This window comes from Rousettus aegyptiacus, unplaced genomic scaffold (assembly GCF_014176215.1).
Source record: "Rousettus aegyptiacus isolate mRouAeg1 unplaced genomic scaffold, mRouAeg1.p scaffold_m13_p_17, whole genome shotgun sequence".
Classification (NCBI taxonomy): Eukaryota; Metazoa; Chordata; class Mammalia; order Chiroptera; family Pteropodidae; genus Rousettus; species Rousettus aegyptiacus.
The window spans coordinates 8,781,947-8,797,553 of NW_023416292.1; the positions used below are offsets into that span (position 1 = coordinate 8,781,947).

General features: G+C 32.5%; 1 protein-coding gene across 2 annotated transcripts in view; it reads left to right on the plus strand.

Moving 5' to 3' along the window:
- PPP2R5A (protein phosphatase 2 regulatory subunit B'alpha) overlaps positions 1–15,607 on the plus strand; it is a 63,006-nt gene that overhangs the window by 23,486 nt on the left and 23,913 nt on the right. For both annotated transcript variants that reach the window (XR_001599601.2, XM_016166461.2), the window contains exons 2-3: positions 6,795–6,991; positions 9,495–9,596. Coding sequence is in view for 1 of the 2 variants with exons in the window: in XM_016166461.2 (XP_016021947.1) it covers positions 6,795–6,991; positions 9,495–9,596 (299 nt within the window). In the remaining variant the exon portion in view is untranslated. The remainder of the gene's footprint in view (positions 1–6,794; positions 6,992–9,494; positions 9,597–15,607) is intronic.

The window sequence follows — 15,607 nt, forward strand, 5'->3', positions numbered from 1 at the left end:
ATATATATTTCTAAATTTTGATCGTGAACCAGTAAAATGATTGTACTGCCCAGTAATGGTACACTTTGAAAAATAGTTCTCTTGAGCAGTATTTCTTAAAGTGTAAACCAGATACGTCTTCAAGCTGAGTTCTAGAAAAACTTAAGAATTTAGAGATAAGTAGGGATGACCAAGCAGGGCTTTTGTGAGTTTTAAAAGTTAACAGTTATCGTCCCCAAAATCAGGGATCCAAAGAGGCCCACACCAAGACACATAATTAAAATGCCAAAGGTTAAATACAAAGAAAGAACATTAAAAGCAGCAAGAGAAAAGCAATTACCTTCTAGGGAGCACCCATAAGACTAGCAGCTGATTTCTCAAAAGAAACTATGTGAGACAGAAGGTGCTTGGCACAAAATATTCCATGTGATGAAGACCCAGGCTCTACAACCAAGGATACTTTATCCAGCAAAGCTATCATTTAGAGTTGCAGGACAGATAAAGAGCTTCCCAGACAAAAAATAAACTAAAGGAATTTATCACCACCAAGCTGGTATTACAGGAAATGCTGGAGGGACTTCTTTAAGAAGAAAAAACATGTATCAAAAACAGGAATAAAGAATGGTAACAACTACATTCCTTTCGATAAGTACTCCAAATGTAAAAGAATTAAGTGCTCCAACTAAAAATTAGAGTGGATGAATGGAAAGGAAAACAAGACCCCTACATGTTGCCTATAAGAGACTCACTTAAGATTAAAAGACACAGACTAAAAGGAAGGGGATGGAAAAAGATATTGCTTTGATAGACTTAGAAAGTATTTAAGTCAGAGAAAGATTTCACTTATATGTGGAATCCTAGGAATAAAAACAAACTAATCAAAAACAGACTCACATTGGACAATTTGGTGATGGACAGGGGAGGGAAGATTGGGGGAATAGGAAGATGGGGTGAAGGGTTAAAGAAGTACAAATTAGTGGCTGATGGATGGTCATGGGGATGGGGAGTAGGGGGCGGGGAGCATGGCAATAGGGAATGCAGTTAGCATTAATATATTGGCTAGGTGAAGGCCCAGGGGAGGGAGGGAGCATTTGGGGGAATTGTTTTATGAACTATATGTCTAACCAATGTACTGTATACTTAAAACTAAAATAAATAAGTTTTTAAAAAGTTAACAGTTATCCAAAGATGAAATGCCTTACTTCCTTAGAGTTGATTTTCCCTCTGCTTAAGACCATGCAAGGATTTTTTAGTGGGATCAAATTTCAGTCACAATAAAGTGGAAGATAGTTAAGATGTGTTTAAAAAACTCATCTAGTCAAATTTAAACTAATTATGTAATTTGCAAGACAAGGCACATCTGCTTTATAAATCTTTGATTTTGCAGTTTTCTTGTATCTTTCATAATTTTCATGCAGTTTATATTGGGAATTTAGTAATATTTTTAGAACAGCACTTTTAGTAAATCCTTAGCACTGATGTTATTTAAGAGAGAAATATAAATTGATATTTCCAGTTATTTAACATTTTTAAGTTGTATTCAAATTTCCTTGAGGTAACATTATAGACTTAAATATGTGGACTGTGATACACTATATTAGGGGTCGAATTACTCCCAGGTAAATATGCAGGGAGGTTAAAATATACTAATAGGGTTGTGTGCAGGATAGCCTTTTCTCTTTGTTTAAATGGCAGTCACTAGGATCTTAAATATGTATTCTTTATTTGCCCCTGATATGTTTACACATTTTGGAAGAAATTAATATTTGTTTGAAATAGATATGTCATTTCAAGAAGACCTGGTTTAAACTGTTCCAACAAAAATGTTGGGTTTCTTTGGGTAATTAATTTCTAGGTGACTGAGCAAACACTGTGTCCTACTTGGGGCATGATGCAAAACAATTACACTGTTAGTATCCACCATTCCAGTTACTGTATGATGTAATACTATAAGGTATTTTGAAAATTTTTCCTTTGAACTTGTGTGTCTCTAGAGGTGTTTTTATTTTTAAGCATCTAGTAAGTGAAATTCTGTTAGAAAACATCAGTTCATATTGCAGGGAGAATCCCAGAGGAAGAAGCTATCACCATAGGAATCAGAATGGACATTATCCACGTTGAAAATGGCAAATGGATAATCAGCATTAAGCCAGTAAAAATAGCCAAGTAATTTGATATTACTGCCTAAATGCAAGACATTGTCAGATCGAAACATCATTGAGTACATTAAACTTCATTTGCAAGCATTCTCATAACGAGGAAGCTGGAGTATAAGGTGGCCAGTGTAGATACTGTCAGTACTCGTTACATTTAACAAAGAGAATTATTATGCATTCTTTTTCTTACAAATTGTCATTCATATTTATGAAATATAGCCAGAATATGGTCTGGTCTTTTTTCATCCTATTGAAATTTTTTTTTTTTTTTTGCTTTTTTTTCCAAATGAGAAAATTCATTGTAACTGATGTTTCAGAAAGGTGCCTAAGAGTTGGGACATATTAAAATCTATAAATGCAAAAAAAATTTCATAATTTTTTAATGATGAAAAAACTATCACCATCTTATTAAGATAACCATTATAAAAATATTTTTAACCTGTATAGAAATGTTGCATCATGTCTTGAACCTAGAAGCCAATCAACAGTAGACGCCAGGAGCTTCCTGCTCTCATATAACCTTTTACAATCTGGTCTACTCTTCCTCAGCTCTTTGACCTTAGCTGCCAAGAAACTCAGCACAAAGAAATTGCTTAAAATATAGCAGTCAAATACCTTGTAATATCTATATCTTTGCTGCTTATAATTAGTTTTGATTTTATTTTTAATTGTTCTGTTTAAAATTGATCTTGTAAGCACCAAAATTCTTTTTAATTTCAGATTATGTACAGAATAGGCCATACACACACACACACAGTAAACATACACACACACACACACACACACATAGTAAATGGCAATACCATTTGCATTTGTTAATTGCCTGATAGCATTATCATTTCATGTTTTGTATCTTGATTTCCCAACCTGCTTCTAATCTCTGGAAGGCAGGAAATCATCTCTAACTTTTAGAACTAACCTCAAAGGATTGTTTCAAAAGTTAAATTAACACATGTGAAACATTTAGAATTGTATTTGGCATGAGGGAAGCACTAATGTTAGCAATATTATAATTTATTATATAGCACAGACTGCTTAATAGAACATGCACTTACAGGAAGGGTTAGGTAGAAAAAGACTTTTCTGTTCCCTGGTACCTAAAAATAATTGAGGATTGGAAACTCCCGTTTTAATTGGTGCCAATACAGTTGAAATGTTAACTGCTTTCTAAATATTTCTAATGTTTGGAAAGATCCAGATGTGACTTATCCCACCCAAGTATTAGATAATGCTGGCATATTGCTCTGGAGGAGAAAAAACAAATTCAAATCTTTAGGCTAAGAAATGGATTACTGAATAGAGAAGCTGTGAAAAACTTAATTTATTTCCAGAAAAGACTCAAGAGTTAGGTACTTAGAAAAAAAAACTTCCTTTTTTTTTTTTTTTTTTATGTAGTAACATGTTCCTGAATCTTCTGTTTGCCAATCCTGAAAAATCATTTTGTGTCTTCTGACATGTTAACCATAGGCTACTAGCCTGTGGTATAAGAGAAAAATGCTTCATTTGTATTCCACTTTGAGATATATGATGCACTCACCTTCACAATCATTAGTTAATTCATTTAAATATACCATGAAGGTTGGTTGCTGATAAGAAATAGTCATTGTGGTCATTGTAATAAATTCTTAAGCATAAACATGGTGTAATAATTCACTATTTATGCCACCTTTGATATCCAGCACCTGTTTTGAACTTTTCTTAGTTCTATAACCTGTTTTTCAGTGCATAATCTTTATTCATCAAGTTTAGAGTTTTATCAAGCATCAAATATGTATTTATCAACTCCGTATATGCCCTATAATAGATGTAAAATAAATGAAAAGGGAACCCTGCTCAGTGAATGATCCTTGCCTTTCAGGAACCTGAAATCTTTTGGTGGGTGATAAAAGAAATATTTAAATATAAGCCCTAAGATACTAATGTGTGCTCAGCTGTGTGTTTGAGATTGTGTTACAGAGAAATGAATTCAGAGAAGGGAGGAATCACTGTGTCCTTCTGATCTATCTAAGGGAAATTTTGTGGAGAATGTAAGATTTAAGTTTATTATTAAAGGGTGAATAGGATTTTGAGACATGGGAGGACATCTGGTAAGGTATTTCAGGTAGAGAAAAGAGTTCGAACAACAGCATGGCCTTTGGAGAAGAAGAAGAGGAGCGATGTCACGTAGAGGGGATAGTAGGGGGAGGACTAGCTATATACGGTGACCACATATCGAAATGGAGTATTGTATGAGTTTATATTGCTTTCACCATAAGGAAGAAACAGCTAAAAAATATTTTACAACTCTGTTAGAACTGAATTAACTTCTAAAGGTATGGTATCTATTTCCCTAAGCCATCATTGTAATGAAATTTAATTATCTATAAAAGTATATGTGGTGATAAAGATATAAAGCTATATGATATAGATATTTTTATAGATATTTTAAAGATATTAGTGAGTAACCGAGAACTATGGGGATTTACTATACAGTGTGAGTCGAAGTTTCTTACAGCTCATATAATCACCCCTTCTCTATTGTAGAATACATACCCAGCCTAATAATTTTGGTATAATTAGGAAACTTAGAGTTGTCCATCTTCTAGTTTTTAGATCAGTATTAAGCAGACATTAATTGAAATCAACTGAATATTAGTATTAAGTGGACATCATTTATTGATAGTGAATGCATATCACTACTTTGAGAAAACCCCTAGAGGGTTTAAGAAAACACCATTTAAAATACAGCTGACTTCTCGGAGAATGAGCAGATTCTGCTTAGAATAACTAACGAACATTTGGGGATGAACAAGGATAGTGAATATATGACTAGTCGGGTTATATGCAGTATATAAGCCAGATGGTGCTTCACTCGCACCCCCAACAGAATGAGCTTCAATTCTGGGGTAAGAGAACTGTTTAACATATTGGTATTAAAAACTGCTGCAAATTTAATTGGTCTTTGTTTTTAAGGACATGTTAAAATATTCCGTTCAACGCAGTTTTGTTAAAGGTGATCCTAAATCAAAAAATCTCTGAAAATGATCATCAAAAATGTCATGTACTCTGTTAATATCAATGGATTCCGATGTCCATCTTAGGATTGTAGACCTCAGCCTTGATGTACAGAGAGCCACGACTAATTCTGGAATAGTGTTACAGCAGTTCTTTGTACGTGTGGAACTCCCATAGGAGAAGTTTCCACTGGTACAGCTGCAAATGGTCTGCAGCAAATTCAAATCTTTTTAGAATCTTTATATTTTTACTTCGAAATTCATGTTAATTTTGTCATTTTTATAGTATATCCATTGTAAAAATTGTTTTAAATTATCTTTGAGTAAAATTGATCAATCGAAATGGATTAAAGATGTCTGACCTGCTGCATTTTATCAGTGCCTTATCAAAGTCAGCTTTCTAAGGACAGCAGCTTGAATATAGTTGTCAAAGTAATTTCACTAGCTTCCTGCTCCCAAGAGTTTTAAGTGCATAGGTATCCTCGGTTAGGTTATCACTTTTATGAAGATTTCTACCTATATTTTCATATAAAGTAGATACTGGTTTTGAGTGGAGGAATTATGAGCTAAATATCAGAATTGAAGTATATGATTTTAGTTCAACAAATTAATCAAAGATCCTCGTTTATAGATTTGAAAGTTCAGAATTAAAGTTTTATTTTTTGAATGATGGAAGTAAAAGGATTTAATACGTTTGTTAGAATCAAGTTACTATAACGTGCCCATATTTTTGTAATAAGTAGTAAGTAAACAGTAAACATTTACTGAATGCCTGTAATGTGCCAGATACTGTGCTAGATGCAAGATAGAGGAAGGTGAGAGGGAGTGAGAGAAAGGTAATACTTATTTCCTATCTTTAAGGGCCTCGTTTTTTCTGGGACTGTTACCCATGTAAAATATAATTTGCTACATAGCACAATATTAAGAGATATGCACCCAAGATACATTTGGATAAAAGTGGACTGATTAACCAACCAATTTAGCTTTAGTGCCATAGAGAAAGCATCAGAAAGGGGAATATGCTTATGTTGGAACTTAATTCAATGTGGGAAAAGGGCATTCCAGACAGGAAACTGTTAAGTCTTAAGGAAATGGCAGGGAATATCTTAACTGAAATGAAGGTGCATGCTGGAAAGTGTGGAGAGGTGACTTTTGACAGTAGGCAACTGCATTTCATATACAATCCTAACGAGTTTCTTCATTCTGTAATTTTTGGAAGATCATTGAAGAGTACTGAGAATAATCAGATTGGTTTTCATTTTAGCAAGAGTTTGGCTTTTAATATAGTTTAGAGCATAAATCAAGAGTCTTAGTGGTAATGGCACCAGCCAAGAGGAGCAGTTAGGATATCAGTGCTGTAGTCTAGATGAGAGATGATGAGAGTTATTAGAACAGCAGTGGGAATGACAAAAGGTTAGATTCTAGATATCTTAAAGAAACAGAATCAATAACATTTTACTGATTGATTGTGAGTAGGAAGAGGAGGAAGAGTCTAGTATAAATCCCAGTTTCTGGCATGAACGATGGCATTAGATAGGTAAATTTCTTGCTAGATTTTTGAGAAAAGTTTCATTTTTTTGTATGTGAATAGCTTCTACAAAGTTAAGCACATAAAAGTAACTTCTAAGGAGGTTATTTCTAAGTTTTTCTTTATTTTTATTTATAGATGCCACTTCAAATGAACAACAAGAGCTCTTCTGTCAGAAGTTGCAGCAGTGTTGTATACTGTTTGATTTCATGGACTCTGTTTCAGACTTGAAGAGCAAAGAAATTAAAAGAGCAACACTGAACGAACTGGTTGAGTATGTTTCAACTAATCGTGGTGTAATTGTCGAATCAGCGTATTCTGATATAGTAAAAATGGTAAGCCTCCAGACTTATGTTCCTCAGATTTATATAAATCCAAGTAAGATCTGAGGCGTAATTATGAACACAGATTTTTTAATAAATGTACAGTAGTTAATGTACTCAAAAGAATGTTTTTTTTTTTAATAGTCCATTTGAAAGATTATCTGTTCATTCCAATGATGCTGTCATTGTTTATAGTAGTTCAGGAATTCAATACCCATAATGGCTGGTAGCTACTATGTTAGATAGTGCTTAGGAGAATGATGTAGGTTTATGATTATACAGATTGATGGATGATTAATGTCATGGGTTCAAATAGTCACTGGGAGAGAACATTTAAAAGGGAGAAAAGAAAACCAGTGAAAAACTGTGAGGCTCTCCATATTTCAGTGTTGGGTAAGGGAGTCAGGTCTAAAAAATTCTTATTTAGGACATTTTACTATCATATTTGTAGATTATATAACACTTGAATTCAAATCAGAACTCAGGCCCTTTAAGAAGTTAAATAATATAAATATTTGAAATAGCTAATGTAAAAAATAAATTACTGCCAATTTACTAAAGTAAGATTGTTTAGGATACTGCTTAATAATTCAACCTTATTCTCTACCAAACAGTAGACATTTGTTTAGGATTTGTATTTTGGTGTATATCAAAATACAAAGAATTCTGTTGGAATAATTAGAGTCACTGAGTACATAATAAGTTTAAATGTTACCAGGATATAGAAGGTTATAGATAGCAAGTAGGACCTATAGTTCATTTCCTTCCTCTTGCCTAATGTATGTACTGGGGGAAGAGAAAAATGTGTACGAAAGTTAAATTTCATCCTAATATAGTAGTTGATTTTTTTTCATCATATTATTAGAAGACCTGTTAAAAGGACTTTGGAAATTTTTTTTTTTTTTTAATTGAAATAAAAGCCTTAAAAAAAATTTTTTTTTTGAAGATTAGCTGTAGAAAGAACACTAATCAAAATGAAATTGGCTTCCTAAACTCCCATAGACAGTAAAAACTGATAGTTTGAGAATACCAATATTCCATATTGATACTTATTTTGTTTTTTGTTTATCATTTTAAAAAGTTCAGGGAGAAAAAGCAGTATTTCTACTTTACTGGTTTTAAATGGTTTGTATACAACAATTTTGAAAGTCCTGGGAAAGATACTTTATTTTTATCTCTATAAAGCTGTTTACTTAGGTATTGGTAGTACTCAAATATTTGAGTGAAATTATTCTGTAATTAGCTATATGCTAATAAATTCTGGGGTTTAATTTTTTTTCCCAAGTAAAAGGATGTGTTTTGTCTTTTTTTTTTTTTTTAAACTTCTGGATACTTGATTTCTAGATAAGAGTGAAGTCAACTTATCCACTTAGTCCTTTAAAGTTCTTCAGTGTAATTGTTGTATGCAGTTAACTTTATTGGTGGCTACAGGTTAATTTTTTCTTTTACTACCAACATTAAAAAGTATGATTTCAAAGGCAAATTATGTCCTCTTGTGGGATATATTTCCTTTTCAAGTCTATCTATGACTTTCTGCCACTCTGTGAAATGGATATCCATCAAACTATTTATTGGTTCTTCCCTCATGTACCTGCTTAAGTTCTAGTAGATCAAATTCTACGTTATTATGTTCTAATCTAATGATTATAGTGATTGACTATAACCATTAGACTAGAACATAATAACATAGTTTTTTGGCCTACCATAAATGCCCCTTATTCATACTCTATTCCCCAAATAGTTTATCTCAAATGACCAGCCCTTTAATATATGGCCTTAATGTTTACTAAACCATTTGGTCTGTCTGTCCATCATTCTTCAAAGCGTTGTAAGTTGGGACCACAATCTATCCTTTCCTAGAGAAAAAGGATATGTAATTCACCTTGGTACTAAGTGTGAAAGAAAATTATACTGTATGTCACTGAATCTAAAATGGCTCTTAAAGCACTCTGATTTCAGAGAGATTAATTTTTTTAAAAAAGGCTCAAAGTAGATGAGATACAGTGAATTGAAATACCATGGTGTATTAAACTATGTCTATAATAGTGAAGATATTCTACACCCTCCTTTTCCTTAGTGTGCTACCTATTGTATAAAAATGGAGATATTTGTAAGATAAGTAAATGGCTGGGTTAGAATATGGGTTTGGGGGAGTTGTAGAAAAATGGAAAGAATCAAGTTAGGGCTAGGTAGAGTTAGGAATTTTATACTTTTTCCTGCCCCCAAATTCCCTCCTCCCCTCTTTTTTGAAAGCAAACTTGGAAAGAACAATTTGTAATTTAAGGATAAGGAATCAAGAGGTAATTTGAAATCTTCAGGAGCTTGGCATCTGAAGGAAGTCAGTTTTGGGAAAGGGAAGAGAAAAATGAGTGCTGCCATCTTCATATCTTGGGGAGGTTTATGGTTTTGAACTAAGCTTATAGCCACAACTTTTTTCTTAAAAATATTTCATTTTGCATTGTTGAATTCAATTATGCAACAAAGAACATAAATCTAAATTTATTTTTCTTTACAGATAAGTGCTAACATCTTCCGTACTCTTCCTCCAAGCGATAATCCAGATTTTGATCCGGAAGAAGATGAACCCACACTTGAGGCTTCTTGGCCTCACATACAAGTATGGAACATAATTATGTATTGACAGTTTTTACATTTATGATATTCTGCTGAGATCGTGGTTTTCTTTTTCAGATCTGAGTGGGGTCTTTTTTTTCCCCCTTTTTTATTGTGTCTATTTAAAGTATTTTATATTTAATAACCTTTTAAACATTATTTTCTTTTCCAAAAATATTTTTCATGTTTTTTATTGTGATAAAATTTACTTGTTTACCTGTTAAACCATTTTAAAGTGTGCCATTCAGTGGCATTAATTATATTAACAATGCTCTGCAACCCTCATCACCATCCAGTTCCAGAACTTTTCATCACCCCAAATGGAAACCCTTTTATTATTAGCAGTCACTTCTATTCTTCCATCCCCACAGCTCCTGACAGTCTCCAGTCTGCTTTCTCTATGATTTTGCCAGTTCTGGGTATTTAATATAAATGGAATGGCCTTTTGTGTCTCGGTTCTTTCACTTAACATATTTTCAAGGTTTATGTCAATGTTGTAGCGTGTATCAATACTTCATTCCTTTTAATGGCCGAATAAGATTCTAATGTATGGATATATCACATTTTGTTTATCTATTAATCAGTCGGTGGGACATTAGGGCACTTTCTACCTTTTGGCAATTGTGACTAAAGCTGTTAATATAAAGGGCATGTTTTTGTTTAACATCAGTTGCCCATAGTTTTGATAGGTTGTTTTTGGTTTCGTTCATCTCAAAATATTTTCTGATTTCCCTTTTAATTTCTTTTTTAACTTATTAGTTATTTAGGAGTATGTTTAATTTCTACATATTTGTGACTCCTACATTTCTTTGTTATTAATGTCTAATTTTACTCCATTGTGCTTGGAAAATACACTTTGAATGTTTTCAGTCCTTTTAAATTTATTGAGGCTTGTTTTATGGCCTAGCATACAGTGTATCCTGGAGAATGTTTCATTTGTGCTTCTGAAGAATGTGTGTTCTGTTGTTAGGTAGGGTGTTGTGTAGAAACCTAGTAGGTCTGGTTGGTTTATAATGTTGCTCAAGTCTTCTCTTTTTTTGATTTCTGTCTGGTTCTATCTATTACTGAAAGTGTGATATCGAAGTCTCCAACTATTGTTGAATTGTCTGTTTCTCTCTTCAATTCTATCAGTTTTGCTTCATGTACTTCAGAGTCCTGTTAACTGTATGTGTTTATAATTGTTATATCTTCTTAAATGAATGGTTTTTATCATTATAACTTTAGTAAATTTCTGTGTTTATTTTGTCTGATATTCATGTAGCCACTCAGCTCTCTTTTGGCTACTGTTTGCATGATATATCTTTTCCATTCTTTTACTTTTAATCTGTTTCTTTGAATCTAAATTGTGTTTCTTGTAAACAGCATGTGGTTAGACTATCCTTTTTTAAAATCAGTTTTGATAGTCTCTGTCTTTTGGCTGGAATGTTTAATACATTTACATTTAATATAATTGTTGATAAAGTAGGATTTTTACTACTTTGATTTTGCCATTTTCCATATATCTTATGTCATTTTTGTTCCTTTACTCCTCATTAAATAGGCATTTTATATTAAATAGGTATTTTCTGGAGTACCGTTTTATATTAAATAGGTATTTAGAGTACCATCTTACTTTACGTCCCATGTTTCTTTAACCGTTATTTTCTTAGTATGGGGATTGCAATTAGCATCTTAAAACATCTAGTTTGGTTGAATAGTAACTTAATTTGAGTAATATACAAAACTTTAATCCAGTATACCTCCATTTCCTCCCCTTCCTTTGTGGTTAATATGTGGTAGTATTGTCATACAAATTGTCGAACTGTGCCCACCAACAGTTTTGTAATTATTACTTTATGAGGTTGCCTTGTAAAGCAGTAAAATAAAAGTTATAAATAAATAATCCATTTATACCATTTTTTACATTTACCTATATAGTTACCTTAACCATGCTCTTTATTTCTTCCTATGCATTCAAATTACATATGGTATCCTTTCATTTCAGCTAAAGGATTCCCTCTAGTGTTTCTTGTAGGGCAGGTCTGTTAATGATGAATTCTCTTAGTGCTTGTTTATATGGGAATGTCTTTCCTTTATTTCTGAAGAAGAGTTTAGCTGGATATAGAATTCTTGGCTAACTGCTTTTTACCTTCGACACTTCGAAGATGTCATCCCACTGGTCTTCTAGCATCCATGGTTTTCTGGTGACAGGTCAGTTAGTTGTTAACCTTATTTAGGATCCTCATGTATTTGACATTTTACTCTTGCTGTTTTGAGCACTTTGTCTTTGATTTTTGTCAGTTGATTATGATATGTCGGATGTGGACCTCTTTGACTTTATTCTACTTGGAGTTCCAATTAAGAGCTCATTTTGTAAATTAATATTTTTCATCAAAGTTGAGTTGTTTCTTCAAACATTTTCTGCCTCTTTCTCCTCTCCTTTGGAGTCTCTCATGCTATGTTGTTACGATTAATGGTGCCCCACAGTTCTGAAGCTCTGTTCATTTTTTGTTCATACTTTTTTTCTTCATCTCTAACTGGATAATTTCTCTGGACCTATCTTCACATTCACTTATTCTTTCTTCTACCATCTCAAATTGTTTTTCATTGTTTCTGTGGAACAGCAAGTTCACCAGAGTCCTCACACTGTCATTCCAGAAGTCCATCTCTGGAGTACATCTTTTTAGTTCACACTAAGAAGGGATAGTAGTCTTGTCTTAAATGCCATCAAGTGACAACTCACTCCTCAGAATAATTGGAAAATAGGTAATAAAAAATTATTATATAGGCAAGACCAAAATTCTTCTGTTAAAGTTCCCTAATTTTATCTAGTTCTGCTTCATTCAAACATCCCCTCAAATCTGTGGCTTTAATATTAATATCATCTAGGCTTCACTCAGCTGAATCAGATTGACATTACCTCATTTGATACTCGAGTAACTCAAACTCTTTAGTTAGGATTCAGGTAGATCATCTTATACTACTTATGCTATACTATGAAAATTGTTACAAAGATTCCATTATAGTTATAAAATATACGCACATGTGTTTAGTGTTTCTTTTACTCATGTTCTTGCATATCTAGTCTTTATGATCATTGTTTTGTTTTTTACTATGCATTGGGTTTTATTTGTTTTATTTAAATATCTAGTTAAAATGCTCTGAGAATACTCAGATGACATCTTCAGGTTACAGATAATTTTCTTATTTTTAAAGTAAGTGAGGCTCTGAGGGAAAAAGTAAAAGTCACCAAGCTCAAAGGATTTTTGCCTAATGCTTCAAATATGACTTTATATTTTAAGATAATGACCTAAAATCTGTAGTTAAGCACAGTGAAGTGTTTTCTAGAGAATTTCATATATTCGCCTATATATGACCAATGGTATTTGGAAGACTGCTGATCATGTTTAGCTAATTATATTAATAGCAATAACATTAGCTACCATTTATTGAGGACTTACCATATTCCAGAGATAGTGGCAACTGCTTTATATACATCATCTCTTTTAATTATTATAGTAATACTATAAAGTAGGTATTGTTCACATAAATAAGCTTAGACGAAGCTAAAAGAGATTAAGAATGTTACCCAACATTATATAAATAGTAAATGGCAGAATCAGAGTTGCAACTCAGGTATCACACCAAAGCCTTTGATTTTAATTATTAAAAGCTTTACCGCCTCTTCTAGATATAGTCTGTGGCCCTAAAATAGATAAATACAAATTATTATGAGGTTTAATTCATACTAGTTTTATTTTAACAATAAATTAGATCTCTCAAATCATTCAACTAGCCAGAACTTTTCCTTAGACCTCATAAATGAGTTTCTAAAGGTATAATTGTACACACACAGATGTGTCTTTGTTAAATGGAACAAAAATTTACATATGCAAACTCTTAGAAGAGAATTATCATTACAAAGCATGGTGAAATGGAAGTGGTTCTGGGGCAGACCTCCACTCATATCCCAGTTTTGCTACTTTCCTACATTCATGACCTTGATTAAACTGCTTAACTTCTGTGTATCCTGGGATAAACCAGGGTTGTGTAAGGATCGAATGGGATAATATATGCACAGAACCCAGCAGTTTTTAAAACTATGCTGCCTGTTTTCTTTGCTCTTCTTTTTTTCTTAAAAGATACTACTTTTGGTATTTGGGAAGAATATTTTTTGTTCTTTCAGTTACCTTTATACAATTACCTTTATACTTTTAGTTTTATCTTTTGTAACTAGTTTATTGGTTGCCTTGATTGAACAGTACTGAAATTAGCAAGTAGTCTCTTCCCCCATTTTCTTCTTCCCTAGCATCTAATGTAGAGTAGTATCCTTTCACTAAATGCTAAATACCTGTATAGCACTTCGAAGCTGCTTCTGCTTTTCATATACTCTTCTCTATCCTTCCCCCAACTCCCTGTTTTTAAGAGTTGTATATTACCTACATGTTTAGAACATGTAACAAATTGTATATTATTCTGTCACCTTTTAATAGTTCTACAGGTAATTAATGTTTACCATCAATCCTTATGTCCTCTAATCATTTCTTGGTAACTTGGAGCTCATTCTTTGGAAGAAGAGCTCATGGAAACATTATGCCCTGAGTTCTTACATGTTTAATAGCAGTTTGTAACTGTTATTTTACATAAAATCCTAGGTTCAGTACCTTAAATATGTCATTCTGTTGTCTTCTGATTTCAGTTTGATTTTCTTTCCCTTAAGACTGAGTCTTTTTGCCTGGATTTCCAAACAATGTTTTTCCTTTAATGGCAAATTGCTTTACTGGTCTATACATAAGTGGTGATTTTTCTGGGTAGTTGAATTGGTTCTTTCACTGTTAAAGTCCACTTTGATTTCTGAAAAGTTTTCTTCAATAATAGTTTTTTAATGTTTCTTTTGTTCCACTGCTTTTTCTTCTTTGGGAGTGCTTGCTTGCTATTCATATGTTGGCTCTTCTTTGCCTCTGATAAATGAGATTATGGAGAGTTGTAGCACTGAGGAAGTTCGTTCAATGAAAATTACTTTTCCTGTTGTTAATGGACTTTGAGTCAGTTCACCTGGAATTTTATGTTTTATACTAAAGTTTACATTTTACATTTAGCTTATCAGATCCTTGATGCTAGAAATTAATTTGATATGGCAAAAAATAAACATTTAATGAGGGAATACGCACAATTTCAGAATCTTTCAAATTTTTGTCTGTCCAGTCCTTTTCATTAATTTTCTAAATATGTGCTCTTTTACAGTTTACCTTTTTTCCACACTAATGAAAATGCTAATGAGCAGTGGAATCATGAAATAAACAGAATAAAGAACCCAAGGCCTTTTCTTGTCATAGGGGATTGGTCATATCCTAAGTGTAGGATTAACATGATAATTATTAACGAAGTTATGTTATTTTTCATTTTTTTTTAGCATTTTACTGGACACATTTTATTTCATGAAGAATTAATGAACTTGTAACAAACCTGCCTTTCCAATTAAACACTTTTAAGTGGACAAAAGTGAAAACCATCCTGGAATAGAATATGATAGTTGGGAAATTTAATTTCTTTACTAAGTATTATTGTCTTATATTTATTGAGGACCAACAAGATAGTAATTTTCTGTATACCTGCTTTTTAGATAATTAGGGAGGCTTGGCTGCTGTGTCAGCCTGGAATGCAGGCAGATTGTGTATTATTTTCATTCTTTTTTATCAATTATTTTCTTTGGTAGCCCAGTTAATTACAATGTAATTATGTAGGAACTGACTAGAATATAGACCTTTTTAAGAATAACCTGTATGTTAGGGGCTCTTCTTTATGGTCTGTATAATCAGAAATTTAAACTGGGGACATAACGTATTCTGTAATGTACACCTTCACATTCAAATGGCTCTTGGCTAGATACTGTATTTAAAATTTTTGCATGTTCTAAGAATAAAAAATGATAGAGATCATAGCCTAATACACTAAGATTTATATACAGAAACTGAAAAAGGAACATCTTTTATCTTTATTTAAAGTTGAGGAACTTTTATTATTTCGATCTTTTTA